This window comes from Mesoplodon mirus, assembly GCF_964341445.2.
Source record: "Mesoplodon mirus genome assembly, chromosome: 9".
Taxonomy (NCBI): Eukaryota; Metazoa; Chordata; class Mammalia; order Artiodactyla; family Ziphiidae; genus Mesoplodon; species Mesoplodon mirus.
The window spans coordinates 58,671,425-58,697,924 of NC_138985.1; the positions used below are offsets into that span (position 1 = coordinate 58,671,425).

The 26,500-nt window shown below is 37.8% G+C and overlaps 2 protein-coding genes across 2 annotated transcripts in view; both read right to left on the reverse strand.

Annotated features, from left to right (window-relative positions):
• VPS50 (VPS50 subunit of EARP/GARPII complex) overlaps window positions 1-26,500 on the reverse strand; it is a 132,803-nt gene that overhangs the window by 90,519 nt on the left and 15,784 nt on the right. The window contains exons 3-9 of the mRNA XM_082633014.1: window positions 21,053-21,175; window positions 18,271-18,342; window positions 16,074-16,127; window positions 15,199-15,269; window positions 14,310-14,427; window positions 14,191-14,226; window positions 12,954-13,036 (exon numbers count right to left, since the gene is read on the reverse strand). Coding sequence (XP_082489140.1) covers window positions 12,954-13,036; window positions 14,191-14,226; window positions 14,310-14,427; window positions 15,199-15,269; window positions 16,074-16,127; window positions 18,271-18,342; window positions 21,053-21,175 — 557 coding nt within the window. The remainder of the gene's footprint in view (window positions 1-12,953; window positions 13,037-14,190; window positions 14,227-14,309; window positions 14,428-15,198; window positions 15,270-16,073; window positions 16,128-18,270; window positions 18,343-21,052; window positions 21,176-26,500) is intronic.
• On the reverse strand, window positions 7,630-10,778 carry LOC309810038 (polyadenylate-binding protein 4). Its single transcript, XM_082631727.1, has one exon. The coding sequence runs from the start codon at window positions 9,892-9,894 to the stop codon at window positions 7,960-7,962; it is 1,935 nt and encodes a 644-aa protein (XP_082487853.1). The 5' UTR covers window positions 9,895-10,778; the 3' UTR covers window positions 7,630-7,959.

Consider the following 26,500-nt stretch of genomic DNA (forward strand, 5'->3'; position numbering starts at 1 on the left):
CTCTAAAAGGATAGCCATGATAGCACCTTAGCACTTAGAATTAATTCCTCATTCCACCCAATTAAAAAAAAAAATCAGTATCAACTCCCAGAGTTGTTCCTTCTCCCATGTTCTCTCTTTTGATTCATATGACTACCACCCATTCAATCCAAGCTGGAAATTCTAAAGTCATCTTTAATTCTTCTCTCTCTTCATATATAACTGGTAATCAGACCCTGATCATTCTACCATTTCAGTATTTCTCATATCCACCTATGCTTCTCCTTTATCAAGTTTGTGCTCTAAATCAAGTATTATCACTTAATAACCTCCTAATGAATCTCTGCAGACAACACATACATCCCACCCTTCAACTCATACATCCATTTATTTGATGAACACCATCGACCTGCATACCAAACATTGTACAACAAACTCCAAAAAGCTTTCAGGGATAGCTCTGAGCAGGAGTCTAACTCCAGACTGGATTTGGTCAACATTCTGTTTGATTTGGCAGATGCATCATTTTCAAATAGCTTGTATGTGAAAGGCTTTAGGCAAGCCCCGACAGTCCTGTGGACCTGACCATTTCCTGCTGTCATCTGGCAGCTTCATATATATGTTACCTGCCTGGTCCCTAAAGACATCTGAGTTTGCAGTTCCTAAGTAAAGCAGAAATAAAAATCACATTAATCCACTACTTTAAAATGTTTGATGGCGCCTGATTAAACCAAGGATAAAGCCCCAAATTAGCATGGCACATAAGACTTAACAATTGACATGAAAAATTAGCTTCCCATTCACTTGTCAGTGCTTATACAGTTGACCCTTGAACAACAGGGATTGGAACTGCACTGGTCGACTTACAAGCGGATATTTTTCAATAGTAAATACTACAGTACTACATAATCCTCGGTTGAATCCTCGGAAGCAGAATCACAGATTCAGAGTATAATTTATAACTATATAAGCTATACATGGATTTTCGACTGAGCTGAGGGTTAGCGCCCTTCACCCCTACATTGTTCAAGGGTCAACTGTATTTTAGTCATATGGACTATGTGCAACTCCCCAAACAAACCCCAGACTTTCACACCCTCTGTTCTTGCATATAATGTTCACAATAACTATAAAGTACATTCTCCTTTTCTCACTTGGGCCCAAATGTCCAGCTATCTTCCAAATGTCATCTTTTCTCAGAAGTCTTCCTCTGCTGACTGTTCCCTTAAGTTTCACAATGCTCTGCTTACAGCACCCTGAATTATAGTAAAGAAATATCTGTGACTATCTGTCAGAGCAGACTGTGGCTTATTCCCCAGTGACACCCCAGGACTAACTAAACTCACTGCCTGACTCAGAGCAGGTAATAAATATCTGCAAAGTCAAATTTGCAATTTAAACAAAAAATGACAAAATTTTACCATCATTCTTTCAGCCCCCATTTTCTACTTCAAATTAAAAAAAAAAACTACAGAGATTAAAAAAAAAAAAGGAGAACGTTTTAGAAGAAAAAGAGTCAGACATGCTCTGGGTCTACAGGTGCCCTAGTAAAAGAAAAAGAGATAAGCAGAGTGGAAGCTGGTTCCACTCCTCTATCACACAGGGCTCAGAAGTTCACCTAAGGTTGAAGCTAGAGACACAGATATGGAGAAGCAAGAACATCCAGAATAATAAATATCAGAACTGGTAAACATATTCTCAGGGAATATTCTCAGGGAATATTGTGAGTTTGGAGAAAAAAGGAATATATCTAAACTAATTCATAGGTGAGAGTAATGATTTTTTCAGCTTCTTAATTGAAAAAATGGGCTTTAGAGTTTATTTACAATGTTATTATAAATCTAGATGTTTTTATTGCTTCTATTATTTATGGTTAAAATGGTTTTATAGCCTATATATTAAGAGTTAATGCAAACAATGATAACTAGTATGGAGAAAATTTTAAATATAAAATTTATAAATCAAACATTTTGGTCTTATTAAAAATGCTCTCAAAATCTACAACTGTAGTTTGATAACAGTTTGCTACTAATTAAAGATACATATGTAAAAATGTGATTAACGAGTGGACATATTAAATGTACAGCCTTTAAAGAAACCCTTAGCCATCATTTAGAAACCTGAATTCCAGTTATTTCAGTCAATTAATCAAAGTACGTAAAAAGGACCTATTCATAAACATTTGGATAAATAAAAGCTACATTACAGTAAAAAAAATTACCAGTTGTAAGGTGAAAGGCTAAAAGCTATTAAAGGCTATCTGCAAGTGAATGGAATGAATCAAACAATTTTGGGGTGGCATTTTTATAATCACTATAGAAAATATTAAAGATAACATATCCATAAATAATTAAAAGTTTTCTTTTAAATAACTGATCTGGACACACACTTGCAAAATGCGTCTTGGAAAGTTGCATATAAATCAAAATTTTGTACAAAGTTGACTTGCTGAAAGACAAGATAGTATGAAAGTAATTAGCCTCTTAATGATCTTTCCCTGTTCTGTTATTAAGCCATGTGATTTAAGACAAGTCTCTTAATAACTCTGGGCATCAGTTTCCTATGCAAAAGTGGGCTGGATCTAAAAGGTTGCTTCTAGCTCTAAAGTTTCAAGATTCCATTATATGCTGAACATCAGTTACCCAATTACCACATCTTTATATATGGTTCAGTAGAGTGCTAAAACTTCTGAAATACACATAAGTAAAATTTATTCTTCCAAGTTTATACTGTATGTCCATGGGCCCTGGAAACTCCAGTCTGTTTAGATCAAAGGTCTATTCCAATGATTTCAGTCTACTCACTGCTGCTGAGTTTATCAACAGACCTCACAGAAAACGTGATTTTCAAACACTTTGAAGCTAAACAAACAACTCTGAGGTACCATGAAGTGTCCACATGATCCTTCAAACCATGAACAAACTGTAAAAGAACTCTGAAGATCACTTTGGATCTACCCAGATCTCTGCCCACACACTGTTCAGAATTCCCTGACCTAACGCAGAACACAATCATTCACCACAGAGAAAGCCTACAGTCCATTACTAAGGACACTAAAAATGTTCACAATATCTCCAAACTTTATGAATTGTAATTCCAGAGCAGATGTCAGGCTGAGGAACCAAATCTAGCCAACCGGCTATGTTTCTAAATAAAGTTTTATTGAAACACAGCCATATGCATTTGTTTACATATCATCTAAGGCAGCTCTTGGTCTTCAAGGGCAGAGCCGAAGAGTTGCAACCGAGACCTTATGGCCTGCAAAGCTTAAAATATTTATTATCTGGCCCTTTAAAGACAAAGGCCCTCTGCCAACCTTGTGCTAGAGTTCAGCAGAAGACCTTTTAGTTGGTCAACTGATCAAAGTTAAAACAAGGATATTTATGTGTACTGAATATTTTAACTACAATTGTATAAATGTACTTCATTCACCCATTTTTTTTTTTTGCGGTACGCTGGCCTCTCACTGTTGTGGCCTCTCCCGTTGCGGAGCACAGGCTCCGGACGCACAGGCTCAGCGGCCATGGCTCACGGGCCCAGCCGCTCCGCGGCATGTGGGATCTTCCCGGACCGGGGCATGAACCCGTGTCCCCTGCATCGGCAGGCGGACTCTCAACCACTGCGCCACCAGGAAAGCCCCATTCACCCATTTCTGATTTTGAGCCAAGGTCTTGTCTTTTCATTTGACTGGAGTTTTAACTTCTTAGTCTCATATGAGCCAAATGACTAGTAAATTGTCTGTAATTTCAAGTTTCAGTTTCTCAAAAGTGAAGGAGCTTAAAAACAAATGCAAAACAATCCAAATGTCAGATCACACTGCTACCTTATATGCCCCAATTTATGAGTTGTTTCATCTACAAAAAATTCAAAAGGAAATTCATTTTTAACAATATGTTGTTTTTCTAATGCATTCAACTTACTTTCAAAAAATTTTGTTTCATCTCATTAGTTTATTTACTTAAACAACATAAATACAGTAACAAACACAACTGGCAGAAATAGGTTTTAGGGAAAAATAAAATTAACTCTAGTAAGAATATAACTCAGATACTGGAGCAGAATAATATAAACTGGCCTAACAGCCATGAGCTTCCACTACACATAATAGTTATCACACTGGTAGACAGTCTAGCATAGTTGTGGTTTAAGAACAACAAGCTCTGCAACCCAACAGATCTATGTTTAAATCCTGGCTTTGCCACTTATTTTATAGAGCATCGACATCCTCATCTATAAAAGAGAGACAATAACACCTCCGAGGAGTATTTTGTTAATGCTAAATAAGAAAAAGTAAGGAAAATGACAAGTACAGCACTTGACACATAGTAAAGGCCAAAATTTAAGTATTATTATACCATCATCATTATCACCATCATCATGACTCAATATCTTTAGGGAGAAAACCTTATTAAAATATAATTTAGAATAACTGTATGGTCAGTGCTGCCTTAGCTAATGGTGCCTAGCTTCTACTCCCACTCCTATAAATGTCAGTATTTCCCATCCCTGCTGGGGTATGGGAAGTGAGCCACTCACAGGTTGAACATGTCTGATGGCTTTCGTTTATGCACTCTGTGCTCTTAACTGGTATATTATCCCACAGTCCTGCCTATTAACTGCCTATTACAAACTCCTAGAGAAATAAATTTCAAGAGCTCTTGGTATAACAAGTAACATAGCATCTCATGCAGTTAAGCATTAAATAATACTTCATTCTTGTCTCATCATCTAGGAGTAAAGAGTGACACAGGACTTTTCTAGACAGGTGAAATTTTATAACTTCAAGTAGAAAAAAAAATCCTAAAAATTCTAAAGGAAAGACACTATTTATGGTGGAATGAGAATAGGAGTAGCATCTGACTTTGTCCTACAAAACAGAAGGCTAGAAAAGACAGCTGAGCAATGCCTTCCATTTTCTAAGGAAAAAAATAATTTTTCTTTCAACTGTGTATGGACTAAATAAAGGTCATTTCAAAATCTGAACACTTACACCCCATGTATCCTATATCAAAAAAAATAATTTTCAGAGAGGTAACTATAACAACACAGGACAAAGAAATACACAAAAAAGGAATATTACAAAGAAATGATAGCAGCCGAGTCATACCAAAAAGGTGAAAAATGTTCAACAGAAATAGAAAGACACTAATGGATTTTGATTTTTGTTCAGAGACAAAGGATTATTTTTCCTTTTTTATAAGTCCAATCACTCAGTTCTGCAGATAATAATATTTAAATAAACATAATATAGTAAATATGATTCCTATTAGGTTAGTTTTTTAGAAGTAACCTGTTAGAAAACGCACAGATTTAATTATAGTTGTGAAAAGAATATAAACATTATAAACTTGACCAAGTAAAAATAAGAGTTTCACTAACAAAACTTGGAAGATGGAGAAGCAAATAGAAGGAAAATGTATACCAAACACCTATCTCTTATTGATTTTTATTATGGGGAGTAAACAGTCAGAGCATCAACAACTATCTACAATGATAAATCAGGAAAAAGATATTGTCATGTAGTTAAATTACAGTGAAATCTATTAGGAAAAAAATTAATAAGCTGTAAAAGCAGTTTATACTAGGTAGTAGGAAAGGGAATGATGGGTGGTGGGCAGAAAGAAAATCCTTTACCTTTTAAGACCTTTTGTTCAAATATTATGTTTTGTGTAGATTTCACTTTACATTAATTTTAAAGGGCACTGTGTGGGGGAGGAAGCCAGAGGAAAACAAGTTAAGATAAAACATAAGGAATGCAGGTGGTGTCCAAATAGCATGGTATCAATAACTCAGCCCAAGCCAATCAAGCAACAGGGACTTCAGATCTACATACAGGTGTAGCTAAGCAGGCCTGGTGATCCTGCAGAAACACTGCTCAACACTGCTCCAGGCAAGGTTCCTGCGCTCCCCTTGCCTGAGTCTAGAGAAAGAGAGCAGGCACTGCTTGCTAAGATGAAATCAAGGGCAACAAGGGAAGAATAGTCCCCAGCACTGCTGTATTTGTACGTAAAAGCTGTGCTCATTATTCTGTGATTTAAAGTTCTAAAACCTACAATTTTCTTTCAACTGCCAAGATCGTCTTCAGAGAAAAAAATAAAAGGATATTTTAAAGATTATGAGAAATTAAATCCATCTGTGTATGTTAAAATGTAGTACTCAACAAACTAGTTCAGTTGGTACACAAACTTTTCACAGCATAATCCAGCATGCTCTCAGGTACATTCCAGTAGTTTCTTTCAAATGAAATTTTAAAAAATAAAGAAGTTCTGACTTTTAATAACTTTTCTTGAAACTAATTTAGATAAATGTCAAGTGATAAGGAAATTAAATGCTTCATCCAGACGTATTTTAACATAAACACACTCTGATTCTTATTCCCAGTAAATCCCAACTATATAACTCTCTGTCAATCAACTCAAGAAATGTCAAATAATGTAAAAATGGACCCTGTCAGTTATCAAAGCGAACAAAACTGGTGTTACAGTATCTTTTACTAAAGATGCTGAAACACAGCACATCTCAAGGAAGACACAAGGTATTAAAAGAGGAACATATAATCTACTAAAGAAAAATGAAGAAGTGCATGAGTAGATACACTGTACATATGAATTTGCCTGCAACATGAAAACAAAAAAACAGAAACACCACACGAGAATTCAGAAACGCTCAGAATCATGGAATGATTCTCTTAAAGAACGTTTCTTAAAAAGAATATATTTCTTGATTCTCTAACCATCAACAGGAATAAAAATACATTTAAATACATTTAAATTTAAAGAAAATAAGAGTGTGAATTCAGTTGGAAATGACTATTCCTATGATTACCAGAGTGTCAAATGACTTTTCACCCTGATGCACTCAGGTCCAAGCAAAGATTGAATCTTGCCTTTGCTAAATTCCACAGATCCAGGTAAATTAAAAGAACGTTTAAAGTGTTGGTGAATTATGTCTGAACAGACCCAATGAAAGAGCTCAAGAACAGGTTCAATACTGATTGTATTCAGAAGACCAGAGGAAAAAGAGCAAAACAAAAATAAATGCATAGAATAAGAAAGGGGCATCTAATTAATAAAGACAAAAATAAAAGGAAATTAGAATAAAATTCCTTTCATTTTTGTGGACTCAATCTGTCCCACATAGCAACTAATTCTATTGCTATTTCCTATATCACATTATCTACAAGAAGTGAACAAACCTACGTTCTCCCAACTAGGAGCTAACGGGTGAAATAAGAGGTGAAGGGAGAAGGGGATTGGGTCAGGCAGGATGAATGGTGGCAGGCAAAGGAAACACTGCTCTATGTGGGGGAGAAGAATTGCTGGTGGAGGGCCTATCCTCACCACCAAGCATTTCCAACTAACAGCTCTGCTTTCGGAGCCACCCTGATGTTGTCACTAAATCACCAAGTTAAAAACACAACTCTAACAGATTTCCAGGAAGCCTAAGATAAAATCCCACTACAATGAATTCCTTAGGACATTTTAATGTATCTGTGCATGTATTTTTACCTATTTTCAGAATATAAGACAAACTTTTCTTATTACTGCATGCATGACTCATATATGTAAACACAGCATGCCGCTTATAAACCGTATTATCTAAAATAAAACAATGATTAACTTAAATCATTACAGATCTTTTTTTTTTTTTTTTTTTTTTTTTATGGAGATTTTTTCTTTATTGAGAAACTTAAGACTTGGGTACATCAAATAAAACCAGTTTCTGGGGGGGAAAAATCAAAACTCACAATAGAAAAAAAAAAGTTAACACTGTTTGGGCCATATCAGAACCCAGAGAATATATTCTTTTAATTGAAAAATTCTAGGTGCTTCATAATTGACCTTTTGATACAAAATGACCTATTAAATTTGCAATTTGTGGTTCTTGGTGTTGAGGTCCATAGGACAAGCTAGGACGTCTTCAAACCTTGAGCTGAATTCCATGAGGGTTTATTTGGCTTTTGAATCGGTTTGTCCTTGTCTAAGAGGTAGCAGCAGCAACAGCGCCCACCTTCTGGGCAGCTTCTTTCTTGGCATGATGAGCCTGTAGGACCGCCACAGCTTCATCCACCTTGGAGCGGAGAGACTCGGGGGACTCCAGCATGTGCAGCAGCTCCGAGTTGTCAATCTCCAGCAGCATCCCCGTAATCTTCCCAGCCAGGTTTGAGTGCATCGTCTGGATGAGCGGGAACAAACGTTCACCCAGCATCTGTTTCTGTTCCTGCGGGGGTGCTGCGGCCAGCATGGACGCGGTCAGCGGCTCCTGCCCCTGCACGTGGACCGCAGGCTGGGGTGCCTGCAGGGGCTGGATGGCGGGGTGAGGGCTGCGGACACTGGAGGCGTACTTGTAAGGTGCAACAGCCCGAGGAGCAGCGGCAGCAACAGCGGCACGAGGTGCTAGGCTCTGCACAGCTGTGGGAACACCTCCAGACTGGCAGCTGTCAGTCAGCCCTTGCTGGGCGGCACCAGCCCCACCAAAGTCCATAGCCAAGCGGTCCGGGCACTCAGACCCAGTTGGAGCCAGATGGCGAAGAGCTGGACGAGGCCCAGACTGGCGTATAGCACTTGGCATTCCTTGGAAGCCTTGAGGTCTCCCACCTTGCTGCCAGCGTGGATTAGGCCTCATCTGTGCTAACTGGTTAGGTGTGTAATATGGAGGTCTTCCCTGAGCCTGTGGAACTGCTGGCACAAAGTAGCCCCCAGCTGCAGGCTGGAACTGATTTAAGATGGCATTGGCGGGGAGCGCTCTCATCCCGGCCACCCGCTGCATATACTGGTTGGTCAGGTGAGCCTTTCTCTCTTCTTTTCTCTGGGCCAGGGCAACGTACAGTGGCTTGGAGCCCACGATGCGTCCGTTCATCTCCGTGACTGCTTTGGTTGCCTCTTCAGGGGATGAGAAGCAGACAAAGCCAAACCCTTTGCTTCTCCCATCCTCCAGCATCACCTTAGCACTGGTGATTGATCCAAAAGGAGAAAACTCTTTCCTTAACTTCTCATCATCAATGGTGTCATCCAAGTTCTTAATGTAGAGGTTCACCCCCTGATACCGACTAATTCTCTCCTGTTTCAGCTGTTCAAATTTTCGCTTTAACTCGGCCTGCCGTTCCACTTTCTTCTGTGCACGGCCGACGAAAATGACTTTCCCACTGATTTCTTTTCCATTCATCTCCTCCACGGCCTTATTGGCATCCTCGTGTTTTTCGTAACTCACAAAGCCAAAGCCTTTGGATTTCCCACTGGGATCTCTCATCACCTTGACACTTAGAGTCTTACCAAACTGGCTGAATAGCTCTTTCAGACTCTCATCATCCACCTCTTCCCCGAAGTTTTTGATATAAACATTGGTAAATTCCTTAGCTTTGGCTCCAAGCTCAGCTTCCCGCTCTTTTCGAGACTTGAATCTGCCCACAAACACTTTGCGGTCATTGAGGAGCATGCCATTCATCTTCTCGATGGCCTTGTCAGCAGCCTCCTGGGTCTCGAAGTGGACAAAGGCATAACCCTTAGAGCCGTTCTCATCACACACCACCTTGCAGGACAGAATGTTTCCAAAAGCAGAAAAAGTATCATAAAGTGCCTTGTTATCTATAGATTTGTCCAGGTTCTTGATGAAGACATTTCCCACGCCAGATTTTCTCAAAGAGGGATCCCTCTGAGACCACATGATTCGGATTGGCTTTCCCTTAATCACATCAAAGTTCATGGTATCTAAGGCCCGCTCAGCGTCAGCCGGCTGCTGGAAGTTGACGTAGGCATAACCCAGGGAGCGGCGGGTGATCATGTCGCGGCAGACCCGGATGGACAGCACAGGCCCCGCAGGACTGAACTTTTCGTACAGCATGGCCTCGGTGACGTCCGAGTGCAGGTCACCCACGTACAGGGAGGCCATGGGGTAGCTGCTGGCCGCAGCGTTCATCTCCCCAGCCCCCAGTACCCCGAGCCCCGCCAGGAGGACTTCTTAGGGGGGGCCACACAGGACAAAAGGGGCTCCGCTCCGAGCCGCGGCCCACAGGTGGCAGTGAAGCTCAGAGAAGCTGGAGTCGGCTCCGAGGGCCGGAGAGGAGTGCGGCGACGGCTCGGACGAGACTGCCCAACCACAGACAAAAGGCTCTCAAAAACAATATGGCCCTCCCTGGGAGTTTGTTAATTTTCAGCTGTCCTGGCCTGGAAGCTCCCAATTTCAAAAAATGAAAACAATGAAAACAGGGACTGTCCTCCAAATTACAAAAATTCTTCCCGAGGCAACCCAGTGGTGCCCACGGCGGCCTCCGGAACGTGCGTTTCTCTATAAATATAGGCCTCGGGCTCCCGGCGGTTTAAGATTACAGCAACCCGGGGAAGAGGGAAACCAAATATTTGTCGGTGCCGACTCGGCAAGCCCCGCGCGGCCGGAGCGCGCAACCGCCTCCCACGCCGGGCCGGCGAAGGGCAGCGCGGACACGTGGAGCGCGGAGGCCGGCGGGCGCGGGGCTGCCACGCGGCGCGGCCGAGCGGCGGGCTGAGGCGCGTGGACGCGGGCGCGCGAGCGGCTCACCACCGGACCGACGGACGGGGACCGACGAACGCCCAGGTGCGGCGGCGGCGGCGACGGCGGCGTCGGGCAGGCCGGAAGCGTGCAAAAGTGACTTCCCCGCGGGTTCTCCGAGGAGGATTCGCTCTTTTTTTTTTTCTTTCTTTCTTTCTTTTTTTAAGATTTTAAAGCGTTTTCGGGTTTTTTTTAATCTTTTTCTTTTTTTTCCCTTCAGGCTGCTAGGCCCGAAAGCGGCGGAGGCTGCGGCGACCCGGGGCGGAGAGTCAGATCTTTTTGATCAAAACTTTTTATCAAAACTCCTCCACATATCACTATACACATAAAAATGAAAAAGTGCTTAGAAGCCACTTCACGCTAACTTGAAAAAGCCCAGATAAGGATTTCTTTCAGTTTTTTATAGTTAACTCTCACCAAGATATTTACTTTAGCAAACCTAAAATAAAAATTTTAATTAATGGAAAAAATGAAGTGTCAACGTGTCCCCTGCACCCTCAATCTCCTGCCAACAAATTTCCACACTCATTCTTTCCTATTATAATAGAATGGTGACTTTTTCGAAGTCAATCTCTCCAATAATCCCTACGAAGCTTTATTATTATGTTCTCTGTCTTATTTTTAACCTCTCACTCTTTCACATTGATTTTCAAACATTCAGGTTGCTCCTTCTCAATTCCACATCTCTCCTCCATATAAAATTTCCTCATCCTACACTTACACTCCAACCAAATATGTCCTAACAAGGTCAACTCTGATTTCTTTGTTGCTATAAATGCTATAGATATTTTCGTCCTCAGTTTGCTTGGCATCTCTGCAGCAAAGACTTCATCATGATACTCGTAATCTCATAATTACAACACCTCGTACCTTGGTTTAGCTAACCCCTCCTGCACCTCCTTCAGGTCCTCCTTAGTCTTGACCCCCTAAGGAAAATTAGATCCCAACGCTTCCACCGTATGCTCAACTTCCTTCTCTATAAAGCCCCATTCCACTTGGGCCTACTTCAATCCAAATCCATCTTGATAGACTAAGCACTCTAGAAAACCATGGATTATACTGATTACATTATATGTGGTTCATCACTATACAGCCAATTCCAAAACAAAGCACCAAGCATATAATAAACGCACAGTAAATACATAACTGCCTGAAGTATGTTGAGCCAATCATAAATAAGCTTTTCTCATTCTAACAGATTTATCACCATGAAATGAACTAAATGAGCGCTATGCTTCTTCAGGAGCCAGAAGGCCTTGCTAGAAATTTTCAAATATATTCAACATATTAGAGCTAATTCACTATTCACCCAACTTAATAAGTATAAATGACATAATCAAGTTTTTAATAGTGACAGTTAATCACTGTCAAAATGGATAAAATCAAAATATTACTGGTACTACCCAACTATGCACTTCCTAATCAAATAAAAAGTGGTCGCTTCAATATGCATAATCCTAAAGAAAAAAAAATATCATCTCTAGGGGGAAAATACCTAGTTATTCTACACCCAGCACAGACCTATGATGTGAGAGTATATTAAAAGAAAAAATTTAATCCAAAGCTGTATTAATGTTTTGTTCTATCATAATCCTTTTATTTTTTCAGATACTAGCAATCAACATCTACAATATCAGTGCATCCTGCTCACTGAGTGCCAGATTCTCCATACAGGGGAGACTAAGGGACTACATTCTAGGATAAGTATGAATTTAATTTGAAACTGGGTTTCCTTGGCAAGCTCACTGTTTTCCCTAGATTTTATATTTATTTTTGATGCTTTTAGAGGAATGGCGGAAATTACACTTGAGGATTAGAGATTCCTCAAGGTACTGTCACAACTAATGCAAAACCTTCATTTTAAGCAGACCAAAATCCATTAAGTTAGAACTAAGAGCAGAGGATGCAGTAGCTATTTTTACACTGTACATTTTATAAATAAACAGAAGATATAATACATTAAATACATAATCACTTAAATATTACAAAGATGACTCCTACATAAAGTGAAATCACTTTAAATTTTCCAAAAGAATTCTTATCATGATGAGCCAACAATTGAACCATCTGGATCTGAAAAGCAAACTGCAACAGAACTCTCAATATTTATAAGCTGGGCATAGTTAAGGAGGAAGAATTCCCAAGAGCTGCAATGGAGACATGAACAGATGAATTTATTCTCTATTACTCCATAAAAATGAAATCAATAAGATTGGAAAAATATGAAAAAGAGTTTCAATGAGGTGACAAGAAACAGGATTAGAAAATGTCTGATCTTTCAAACCTTAAGAATTGTTATTTATAATTTTACTGTGCTGCTCATTTACAAATAAGAAGGCTAAACTAGAACATAGCACTTAATGTTCAGTGTTTATTAACATTGTATGTTACAGAACTCCTATATAAAAATTGACAATAAAGTCAGCTTTAAAATTTTTACATCACCTTACCTTATGCAACTATAATGTTTAAAAGTGCTGGCAGCTTTCTGGCATTCCAGGCACAGCTGAATAGCTCCTGGATAGTCTTCTTCCTGAATCAACAACAGAAGTCATTAGGCTGGAAACATTTTTCTTAAAGCTTCTGAAAAAGAAAAATCTCTGTTCATACTCTATCCAAAGTTACAGCACCAGAAAATTTTAATTCCTCTCAAATAAGGATCATAATCCAAACAACAGAAAAATAGTAAAATATAACAAAGCAACTACCTCCAGGCCTAAAATGTATCCATGAAAAAAATATGCTGTTCCCTTAAAAACACAGTAATAGCCCTCTGAGACCATGACATGTAGATAAAGCCTATATAGAAGTACAAGTTGCTTCAGAGGGAAGGAGTTCTTTAACTGTTAACATTCTTCTTTCAGTAATGTTTATATAAAATGTTCCAAAACAGTATGCATTCTACTTGTAATCAACATTCAACAGTTCTATCATAAATCCATAAATATTCTTAAACAAATAAATTTGGAAAAAAGTGAAATATTCATTAATGGCCCCAAATATTCCTAAACAGTAATTTAATGCCAAATGAATTTTTCATATGGATTTCTCAAACCCTAGTTTTAGTGGTAATAGTTTAGAAGTAATAGAAGTAATACAGTGATTATACAGAAAATCATTTTAAAAAGTTCCTTAAGTTCATAATCTAAATTCAACAAAGGCAATTCAAACCACAGGGGATGCTGAGATGATGACAAAGTACCTACCCAAAGGTGCTCGAGTATTATGGGGAAACACGTAATATATTAGGCTTTGGTGAATCTTATAACGAAAGTATACAGACAATGTTAAGAAAGCATCACACAGAAAACAGATGGCTCACTCAGAAAATCAATTAATATATGAGACACCAAACATAACTAATCTATGACATACTCCTCAAATCACTACTTTATGTTAGACACAAAAGATAATTTCATTGCTATTTGGGCACAGATATAATCAAAAGATACTGAAGTTAACACTCCCACATTGCTACAAACTGAACATTTCCCCCAATAATTTTTTCTAAATGAAGTATATCATGTCAATAGAAAAAGATGCACTAGAGCAAGTTCCTTTACATGTCTAAAAATGCTCTTCATACCATATACCAATTTGAGAAAAATGCACATCTGAATTTTTTTCACAATAATTCTCTATTTAATATTATTAGGATCACCAAATTTCCAAGCCTTGTAAACTCACCTCCAGCATTTCACTTAAGCGGACATCTGTTCTTTGCTGAAAAAAACATAAATCAAAAGGTAAAATCTGTTTCAACCATAAAATTAAGCTTTAATTTTTAAAAAGTAACCTGTATATACCAATGTTTTTATAGTTCTCAGAGATTTCAGAAGTCCAATCAGCAACTGACGTTTCCTTTGATTTGCAAGAAGGCCTAAACTAGCTTGAGTAAAACCTTCCTTTGCAATATTCAAGTGTCTGTAAAAGTGAAAAATAAATAGTTAAGTTTTTCTAGTATAATAAGAACACTATCCACACAGAACAATTAGGCAATAATGAAATAGTATCCTGAATTGCTCTTAAATTTGGGGACTGTGAGCACTATTTGACAAATTTATTCAATGGCTCAAACTAAACCAGCATCACTTGAAGCATGGTGGGTGGTCTGATACCAATCTTCAAACTGTTACTGGTCTACCACAAGAAAAAGTACAGAAATTGAGAATAAGCATTTAAAAACATGTAGAAGAAAAGGTGACAGAACAATTTTATGCTTGATGAATCTAATAATAAAAAAAATTTTTTAAACACACAGAGCAAAAGTTGACACAATAGTTTTATGTTTGATGAATCTGATAAAAAAATTGAGACTATTTTGTATGTGTTTGGTTGGGTCTTTTAAAATTCATTTTCCTAGTAATTTGTTTTTATTGCATTTTACAAAAACAATAATCTGTAACAAGTTGGAAATTAAAAAAGAAAAAAAAAAGACTGGTCCTTCACCAAAGACAGTTTGAGAAGCACTGATTTAAGCAACACAAAAACAGTAATATTTTTAACCCATAACTAGATTTAAAGACATTTCTCACAGACCTTCGTAGTGCAGTTTTTAGACCATTATATATGTTCAGTTAATGAACGGCATTCTATAAACCGCAATCATCATAAAAAAAATCAATTTTCCATGACAGTTTCAGAGTTTCTCTTAGACATTACTCAGCTTGAACAAAGTATCATCAAATCCAATACCTCCTCCCATTTGTGCAGATAACAGCAGCTAACTGAAGACCTGTCTGTAATGAGGTAACTCTTTCAAGTTCCTATGGAAAGATTAGGTGTAGGTTACTGTTTGAGGCATTTTATTTTCCTTTCTTATTGGTATGGTTCTCTAACAAAAACTTCAGTGGGCTTCAAAGAAAAGCCTGCTTGGAAAACAAAGTAGCAACAAAAATACCTGAACTTGAACATTGTTGGTATATTTTTCCACAAAATTATTTTAAATAACCACTTTCAATTGATTTTCACAATGGCATGTGACAAAATATTTAGGCAGTATTGTTTTTAAGGAAATCTAGACCGAACTTCTTTAGATGGGTGTAAATAAATACTAATAATATATCCGTTTAAATGTTTCTATCCAACAGAACTTCACGAGGTAATCAAGGATATGACATATATGATTTGTTTGCTAAGATGCTTTGACAATGAATGTCTTCATTTGAACAGTTAGATATTTCAATGGATTTTGAAGTCTCTTATTTTCTGATGAAAGGGCAGATTCAGCTAGACAGTTCCAATTTTATCATATTTTAAAGGCAGACTGAGCAGTCATTATTAATGATCTATGAGTTACAAAGTGCACTGAAGCAATTTTCATTGGCTCTTCAAGTTAGAAAAACCAAATAGATTACTTTAGAATCAAATATAAAAACTCTTCCACTTCTTGCAGTTTGGTAAATTCCCCAAATGAGAGAAAAAAATATACATATACACAACCCAAATAGAGTTAATATGCTGCTATAAACTAGAGACAAAAGAATAAATTAAAATATTTCAAGTTCCAAGTATAAGTCACTCAAACATTTTTAATATTTTACTATTAAAAATAACAAATGTTATCCTACCTTTACATAAGCAGGCTGTTTTTCAAGGATTAAATCTGCTACTTTTTTAGAGACCTATAAGAACATGCAATCAAACAAAGGAAATAAAAGAAAAAGCCTCATGCTTCCTATTACATTTTACATTTAAAATTTTAGCAAGAATATTCCATAGGTCTTCCTAATAACTTCTACAGCAAATATTGGCATGCTATGGCCACGTACATTTCTTTGGCTATGAAATTAGTACAAGAGGTATAGCATGTAGCACAGTACTTGGTCCTTAATAGAAACTCAACATGTGGTCATTATTATGGTTAATAACATGAGTATCTGCTTTAACTAACATGCACAAAAGTATAACCATCTTTAAGGGTACAGGATTTGCTTTAAAAAAGATAGACTTGTTAAGATAAATAAATGTTTAATCTACTGTATTTATGGAAATTCTATCTGGGAAACAGAACATCCTTTAAATCCTTTGTACCGCGTAAGAAGACAAACAGCAGTTTGGCCCACTACTTCTGAAAAACTGGAAACGTGTTTTCTGGAGCGCTATGAAGATACCTAAGGTTTCTTGGTCAGTTCCATGAAAAATGGTAACGTATGCGAGTTAGAATTATAATGATTTTGAACATGAGGCTCTTATTTCACAATTTCAGGGGCCCCTGTAGGACTACACTACAGAGGTACCACGTCCAGCATGAAGCATGGCACACCAATGGTATTTAGTGAATATCTGCTCAAGAAACACAACTGTAACCCCTTCCCCAAGCCAACTGAGAACAAAACACTACACATACATTCAAAGATTGCATTAATTCTTTCATGTTTTCTTAATCTGCTCTGAATTTGTATAGATTTGTATAGATATGAATGTGTATAGATGTACACAGACAGAAACCCACCTAATTTTACCAAATTGGGGTTTTTTATCACTTTATTTATTTATTTGGGTCATTGCCTTTTTTTTTGAGTTATGGGTTTTTCATTTTTTTGTTTTAAATAGACCATGTAGTTACTGTTAGTCTACACTGTGCTAGGCAGGGTACTGACTGCTTTTCCTACATTATCTCAATTAGTACTTATGACAATCTACTGAAATGGGTTACATGCTTCATTTTCCAGATGAGTAATCTTAAGCATAGCAGTAACACACCCACAGTTAGTAAGCTGCCAGGTCAGGATTCAAGGCCAGGTTGATTAAATTCCAAAGGCCACTGTGCTACACGGCCCTTGTGGTGGGGTTCATCCCCAAAAGAATACTACCACATAAAGTACAGAGATGGAGGAGTACATATTTAAATATGCTGAAACCAGGAGAAGGCAAAAGGTGCCACCATCCACTGAACTCTAATTCTCCAAAAACAACGTATTTTTACCACACAACCCTCTAGTGCTCAAGGCCCTTCCCCACACCAATGCTGCTACCCCCAGGGAGATCCAAGCAGCCACTGAGACATCTGGGTGTAACACTAAAGAAAGAGAAGTATATCCTCCTTTATTTGTCAGATGTATTATTAAAGATCATACCTTAAAATGTCTAAATTTATTACTATTGCTCTTTCAGTATTAAAAAATTAATAAGACCACTTACTACCACTATTTCATCTTCTACAGTACAGTCTGAGTTTTATAAAAGGAATTCAGCCTAACACAAGGAAAATACAAAATCACAGAATTTTACAGCATTAGAGAAAATGCAGGCCCAACCCATTACTTCACAGATGAAACAAGAGATTTAGCAAGGTTAAGTGACTTGCCCAACATCACACAATTAATAGTGACAGCAATTCAGACTTCCTGAATCTTAACCCTGTGATCTCTTTGGACCTATTTCAACTAGAAGTGGGAGCCTTTATTCTGAGATAAGAAAGCGCCATCACAAAACCATGGGTAGGAAAGTCATGCATGCATGACAAGGAGTAATCTAAAAAGGTACTTAGTAATCTGAAAAAAAGTTCAAAATTCTTTGATCACGTTTAGGATTCCAGAGCAAGAACTGTAAGTTCGAGAAGCACATCTATCAAGGTAATGTGAGGGAAACTGAATAGACAATAAATTTGAATAAGTATAAATGTATCATTTGAGTCAAAGTCATGTTAAATAATAAGATTTGTTTAAAATGTTAGTATATTAGTTAAACAATAAAACCTGCAAACGTTACACCTCTCTGTTGTGTTTCATTTACAGTTTTGTCAGAAATGTGTTTTTTACTTACTGCAGCTTGCTGTTGTTTTAATTTGTCTCTGTACTCCTCTAAGTCTTGCAAATTGAGAACAGGAGGGAGCTTCTAAAAAAAATCCATAAATAAAGAGTAAAAAATCAATTGTTTAATTTGGTTTCATTTACCTGCACACCTGACTTAGGAACTACAACCTGCACATACAAAACGGTGCCACATCCCACGCCTCCCATCCTCCCCACCTCCCCCACTAGACTCCAGACACAAAAGCCTATATCTCTGTTACCCAAGCCCCTGGTACTCAAGTTCCATCCCTCACCCAGCCCTGCTATCTCCAATGCTGCCACCTCCAACCTCCTGGAATCCCCACCACCACCGGGACTCCGGCCCCTGAGCTGGGAAACACTGCTTCCACAACCTGCAACAGGAGAATGAGAGAAAGTCCTAACCCTTATCCCCCACTCTACCAGTGACCATATATCCCTACTCGTCCAGGACAGAACTCAAAACATATTTCCCCTCTGAAATACTATGAATGGTAACTAAGCACTACAGTGTGATAGGGACAGTTGTTGGAGTACATTCTGGATAATACATACTCTGGAGGATAGTATGGAAACTAACAAAAATGCATACCATTGTGCAGATGGGAAACTCCCAAGTTAGACTTCAAGTCTCAGTCAACTGATGATGAAATTTCAGAATACGTTGGGTACTAACTCTGTATGTACTGCATATGAAGTACGTACGCATACTGCAATTGGTTTCATCTAAAACCCATAATTTTACTATTCTGACTTTTTTTGAAGTTCTTATAAATGTAAAATGCCAATGTTATAAACAATTATGATATTGAGCTGCATGAGCTGCTTGTAAATTTTGGAGATTAATCCTTTGTCAGTTGCTTCGTTTGCAAATATTTTCCCCAATTCTGAGGATTGTCTTTTCGTCTTGTTTATGGTTTCCTTTGTTGTGCAAAAGCTTTTAAGTTTCATTAGGTCCCATTCATTTATTTTTGCTTTTATTTCCATTTCTCTAGGAGGTGGGTCAAAAAGGATCTTGCTGTGATTTATGTCACAGAGTGTTCTGCCTATGTTTTCCTCTAAGAGTTTGATAGTGTCTGGCCTTACATTTAGGTCTTTAATCCATTTTGAGTTTATTTTTGTGTATGGTGTTAGGGAGTGTTCTAATTTCATTCTTTTACGTGTAGCTGTCCAGTATTCCCAGCACCACTTATTGAAGAGGCTGTCTTTTCTCCACTGTATATTCTTGCCTCCTTTATCAAAGACAAGGTGACCATACGTGCGTGGGTTTATCTCTGGGCTTTCTATTCTATTCCATTTATCTGTATTTCTGTTTTTGTGCCAGTACCATACTGTCTTGATTACTGTACCTTTGTAGTATAGTCTGAAGTCATACGACCCAGCAATCCCACTACAGGGCATATACCCTGAGAAAACCATAATTCAAAAAGTGACATGTTGGGCTTCCCAGGTGGCGCAGTGGTTGAGAATCTGCCTGCTAATGTAGGGGACACGGGTTTGAGTCCTGGTCTGGGAGGATCCCACATGCCGCGGAGCAACTAGGCCCGTGAGCCACAACTACTGAGCCTGCACATCTGGAGCCTGTGCTCCGCAACAAGAGAGGCCGTGATAGTGAGAGGCCCGCGCACTGCGATGAAGAGTGGCCCCCACTTGCCACAACTAGAGAAAGCCCTCGCACAGAAACTAAGACCCAACACAGCAAAAATAAATAAATAAATTTAAAAAGTGACATGTACCACAATGTTCATTGCAGTACTATTTACAATAGCCAGGACATGGAAGCAACCTAAGTGTCCGTCGACAGATGAATGGATAAAGAAGATGTGGCACATATATACAATGGAATATTACTCAGCCATAAAAAGAAATGAAATTGAGTTATTTGTAGTGAGGTGGATGGACCTAGAGTCTGTCATACAGAGTGAAGTCAGAAAGAGAAAAACAAATACTGTATACTAACACATATATATGGAATCTAAAAAAAAAATAAAAGGTTCTGAAGAACCTAAGGGCAGGACAGGAATAAAGACATGGACATAGAGAACAGACTTGAGGACACGGGGAGGGGGAAGGGTAAGCTGGGACGTAGTGAGAGAGTGGCACTGACATATATACACTACTACATGTAAAATAGATAGCTAGTGGGAAGCAGCTGCATAGCACAGGGAGATCAGCTCTGTGCTTTGTGACCACCTAGAGGGGTGGGATAGAGAGGGGTGGGATAGAGAGGGGTGGGATAGGGAGGGTGGGAGGGAGACACAAGAGGGAGGGGATATGGGGATATATGTATATGTATAGATGATTCACTTTGTTATACGGCAGAAACTAACAACACTGTAAAGCAATTATACTCCAGAAAAGATGTTAAAAAAATAAATTAAAAAAAAAAAAGTAAGGCATGGGGTATTGATTATGACTAAACAATTATGTAAATATACTTTCATGATTAAAAGTCTCAGAGCTTTCCCAAACATATTTAGCCAACATAAAATAAGATAGAGATAGCATATGAACATATTGTGTGATAAGAGTTAAAAACCAAAAATACAAAAATGTTTCCTGGACCAATATTCTACAGCTGCACTTAATTTTACCTTTTTAAAAATGCTCTTGTCTTTAAACAATGCTGATAGTTCATTTAGTCACAATATGGTCATCATAGACCAGTCCTGGCATCAAAAAACTACAATGCCCCTAAAAGGCATTCATATCTCACTCACAAATTCAGTCACTGAACAAAATAGGCTTTAGATAGGTTAATGATTTTTTTTTACCTCCAGCTCATATTTAACAATATCAAATGAGTCCGTAGAAAAATACACTTGTTCGATACTATTAATTAGTTCTTGTTCAGCTTGAGGATCACTAGGTTGTTCTCGAAGTTCTCGGAATTCCTCCTTTAAGGGAAAGGAAACCACAATTATAGTACTTGTAACTGTTATAATTCTATCTGCATGGAAATAAATAATCATCTGTCTTAACACTGACAATTCTCCCAGGAAACATTCTGACCAAGGAGACATACTAATAGAAAACAGGAAAGTTCATGGAAAATTAGTAAACAGCCGGACACTAAAAACTACCCATCTACTGGAGGGAAAAACGAGCCAGTTTGAAGATCTAGATTTTATTTTCAATTCCTTGCATGCCAACTAGTAGCTGAAAGAATTTAGATGTTTAACAAAGAAAAAAACAAAGAGACTACCTAATATCTATCATATATACATATCACATATATATACATTTTCATCATCTAACAATGTTCTAAATCTCTCTCACCACAGATAACCAGTGTACATCTCAATGACTTTCAGGTCACAATTAGTATTGGAACCCTGAACAGCAGAAATCCTTCCTTCTGCTGAAAATCTCACTGCTTGGCTAAGAAATACTGGTTCCAGAAATGGTTCACAAGATTAGTTCTGTAATTTTATGTCTAGAAAAGGTTCACAAGTTTAGCTCTGTAATTCCATGAGGCTTCCTTCAAGGTGTACTGATAGTACAATTAATGAACTGATTATGAACCTAAAGCTCTGAGTTTGATAAAATGCTTGCTTTCTAATGATCGAGTATGGGGCTTCTATGGATTTATACAACAAAAAAAGAGCTTAACAGACAAATCCCTACCCCTAATGTCAGCATCCTTATCCTATGCAAGTTCACTGCATAATTGGATAAATCTTCAGTTAAACGGAAAATTTCAATAACTCAGATACCCACTCTCTGACACACTCATTAATCAAGACATTATTATAGACATATAATTTAGTCATTCAGTTTTTTATTAAAATTAATCTCAAATACATTTAAGTACACAAAAAGAAACTAGTATTGGGACTTCCCTGGTGGCACAATGGTTAAGAATCCGCCTGCTAATGCAGGGGACACAGGTTCAAGCCCTGGTCCGGGAAGATCCCACATGCCGTGGAGCAACTAAGTCCGTGTGCCACAACTACTGAGCCTGCGCTCTAGAGCCCACGAGCCGCAACTACTGAAACCTGCGTGCCCTAGCGCCCGTGCCCTGCAACAACAGAAGCCACCGCAATGAGAAGCCCGCACACCTCAATGAAGAGTAGCCCCCGCTCGCCACAAATAGAGAAAGCCTGTGCGCAGCAATGAAGACTCAACACAGCCAAAAAAAATAAGTAAATTTTTAAAAAAAGAAACTAGTGTTTAAAATCATTTTACATAATACTTAACAAAAATTCTTAATGAATCATCACTAATTAAATACACAAAAATTATATGGTTAATTTGAGGACAATATTTTCCAAATAGAGATAACTCTAGATTGTTTTATTGCAGGGCTAGTTTTCATTTATAAAAAAGAGCCTAGATTATATATCTTTTAGATTTTAATTTATATTTTAAATTGATAAAATTATTACTATAAATTCCTCTTAGTATATTCAAGCTAAAAGAAAATATTGGAGCAATAAATCTGAAACTTAAGAGAATACTTAACTGTTTACATTTAAAATTCCAATAAATTGAAAAGAGAAGGCAAAGTCATATAAAAACTAAACCTGCAGAATTAAAAGTGCATGAAAAAGAAAATGCCTCGGGCCTCCCTGGTGGCGCAGTGGTTGAGAGTCCGCCTGCCGATGCAGGGGATACGGGTTCGTGCCCCGGTCTGGGAGGATCCCATATGCCACGGAGCGGCTGGGCCCGTGAGCCATGGCCGCTGGGCCTGCGCATCCGGAGCCTGTGCTCCGCAACGGGAGAGGCCACAACAGTGAGAGGCCCGCATACCGCAAAAAAAAAAAAAAAATGCCTCTTTGGTACCAAAACTCAACTTATAAAAATACACTAACCAAAAAAAAAAAAAAAAAAAAAGGTTAAAGACAGCCATCACTGATTTAGCATGCAATTAGATACTATGAGTGTACTAAGAAATCCAGCATCCTAACAGTGGAGGTGTATTTCGGTGGGGATTTATCTACAACCCACTGATCTGTGTAGCACCTTGGACAATGGCACTGAAGAGGTTTAACAGACATGGGTTAAACCCACACCATTTGTGGAAGAGTTCCCAACTAGTTCGCTTATCCACAGGCAACCGCCCTGCATCCACTGGAAATCTGAATCGACAGTGAGACATGAAATACAAAACGAGATGAGAAATTCCTAGCAATCTCCTTCCCTAAAGGGTCATAGGCATTTGAAATACCAGCTTCAGATGCTGCAAGCTGAGGGAAGGAATAAAGTCCAAGTGAGGATATAGCAATGTTGCCTCCCTATAATTCCATAGCACCACTAGCAAATAAATGTACTTGGTACTATTCCCCCAAAAATTGAAGATTAGGGCTTCCCTGGTGGCGCAGTGGTTGAGAGTCCGCCTGTTGATGCAGGGGACATGGGTTCGTGCCCCGGTCCGGGAGGATCCCACATGCCGCGGAGCGGCTGGGCCCGTGAGGCACAACTACTGAGCCTGCGCGTCTGGAGCCTGTGCTCCACAATGGGAGCGGCCGCGACAGTGAGAGGCCCGCGCACCGCAATGAAGAGTGGCCTCCACTCGCCGCAACTGGAGAAAGCCCTCGCACAGCAACGAAGACCCAACACAGCCAAAAATAAATACATAAATAAATAAATTTTTTTAAAAATTGAAGATTACAAAAATTGCTAAGAATGAAAACCATCAGATATGAAACAAGCCAGGAATTCAAATAGACTGCAATGAATGAGCACTTTCATCTCAAATGTGTAAATGCCAGTGGCATGTAACTACATGCTGTTCTCCCTATACAACCTAATTGATTGTTCTAAAGGTAAAGACACTTAGGTTTTAGCTGCAACTCTGTTATTAACCTTGGACAACTTACTTAGTCTCTTCATGCCTAGTTTTTTTTCACCTGTAAAGGACATACATACATACACACACACTCAAAACGACAGTGAAACAAATATCCAAAGTTATTAAAAATGTCAAAGGGAAAGCATGATTTCATTTATAAATATTTCACAAGTGCACGTTTCACAAGTGTGATGAATCTGTAAAAAAGTACAATCTGTATATGCATATAAAAAGGTCAAACGCCATTCCTTCCTAGAGAACTAAGCAATTATATCACAGAGAGCAGACAAACTCATATAATTTCAAAGAAGTGACATGTAACACTTGACACTCCAAGTAACCTGGACTAAGGAGAGAGATAAAACAAAGAAAGGCAGAAAAAGAAACATAGCACACAAAGCAGAATTCAAAAACAAAAACAAATGCCCAACACCATATCCCTATAAAATACCCTCTCCTTTCAGAAAACTTAGTGGCTCCTGTGTGAAAACATACATCTGAACTCAGACAAACTCCATTCTGACTAGAATCCCAATCACCGTGTTCCTGTTAATCCCACTGCACTGGTTGTCTGTAAGACTCTGCTGCTACCCGATCGTTCTCTAAACGTTTCATCGCTGTTACTGCTGACAGCTCGATCAGATTACACACTTCTTGAGAACTGAGGTTTCTCCTTATTCTCCATCATTATGTTCCAAAGTGCCAAGGCACACTGTAGACAAAAATCATGAATCAAACTAAAATTAATTTACACAGTGAACTGTACAAAAAAAGGAATATATGAACAAAAGGAAAGGAAGAGACAACATGTTCTTGTTTTGATAGTCAAAATTTTCCACAAACTCTTAAGGAAAGGCTTCTTTCTTCTAACTAGAAATAACAATAAATGTAAAATGATTATAGGGATATTTTATGCATGTAAATTAGAAAAATAAACAGAAACAGCTAGATGGCATATTCTTAAAACAATTACTCCATAATTTTGCCATTATATAAACTGGTTTTCTAGGATTGGAGATGTACAAAAATACATAATTCTTCATGTAAAAGAGAACCAGTTTTGCAAGCCAATATAAATGTATGAGGCAAAATTTTACATAAACAAAATGAACAAAAGATTTCCTACAAAAAAATTTTAAAGGCACAATCAAGGGAATAGAATAACAAATGAAACTCCTTATACCATATTAAAATACGTAATGTTTTTAAAAGTTACCAAGAAGATTAGATGCTTTAACAATGTTTGGTAATAAAATATTTCAGTCTTATGGACTGATATTATATTAATAAAAATTTTTAAAGAATTATTATAGTAAAGTTTATGACACATAGTAACTAATAAATACATATTATCATTAATAATAGTGCTCTAAATGCTCTGCAAACTTTGAAAATCCAAAAATAATATGTCAACAACTACAGACCATCAAATGTGCCACAACTTGCCTGCTGATGGTAGGTAATCAACTACACCTAAAAAGTACAGGAACATCACCCCAGAATTAAAGCTGGAGAAAAACTACAATTAAAGTAATGAGTTTAAATGTAAAGGAGATAAAAACAAAAGTACAAATGTCAAAAAAGAACAAATCAAACCTCTCTCCCATACTATCATCAGGAAATAACCTGCTTATTGTCAAAGCTCTAGTGTTATCTTTGCCGGTCAAGTCATATATTTTAATTTAACAATTTCTTTTCAAATTCCCACTATGTAAAAATTCTCTGTACTAGGTCATACAGAAACAAAGATGTGTAAAATACAAATCTTCCCACAAATAGCTGCTGAAGTAATAGGAGGGGGTTAGATGAATAAACAATGACGATGCAAGGCAGAACATAAAGGAAATACAAACAAAATGAAGGGCATCAAATGACGGTGAGTTCACACCTGATGGAAGAGGTGGCATTCAGAGAATATGAGAAAAGGTAAAATCTCAAATATTAGAAATTGGGGGAATAAGGTTCCAAAATATAAAGCAAAGCAAAAGTAAAAACAGTGGAGTGGGAAAGCATAGAACAGATTAAGGAATAGAGGATGGCTTCCCACAGGGCAGAAAAATGTCATGGGGGAGAGATGTTTTTAAAATTCAACACACTTTTATATATACTAAAACCATATTTTTCCTTTACTAAAAATATCTTAACACATATCACTGTGCCAGACACTGTAACCAAAAAGTAAGCATAAACATTCAATATTTTCTTAACATAATAAACCAAGCAGGAATATTTTAGGAAAACTGGTAGATAACGAAGAAGTCATTCAATACTTTACAGGCTGTCTTTTCCAGCAGTCACAATACACTATAAGGTTGCATATAACACATACTACCTATCCTATTCTTCTATTTTGATCATCTCCAAGATAAAGCTACGTGAACAAACATATAAAAATGCATATTGTAAATGTAACTTTATGAAAAATAAA

Excerpts from the sequence above, each read along its gene's own strand:
- LOC309810038 (XM_082631727.1), bottom strand. The coding sequence starts at position 9,894 with ATGAACGCTGCGGCCAGCAGCTACCCCATGGCCTCCCTGTACGTGGGT.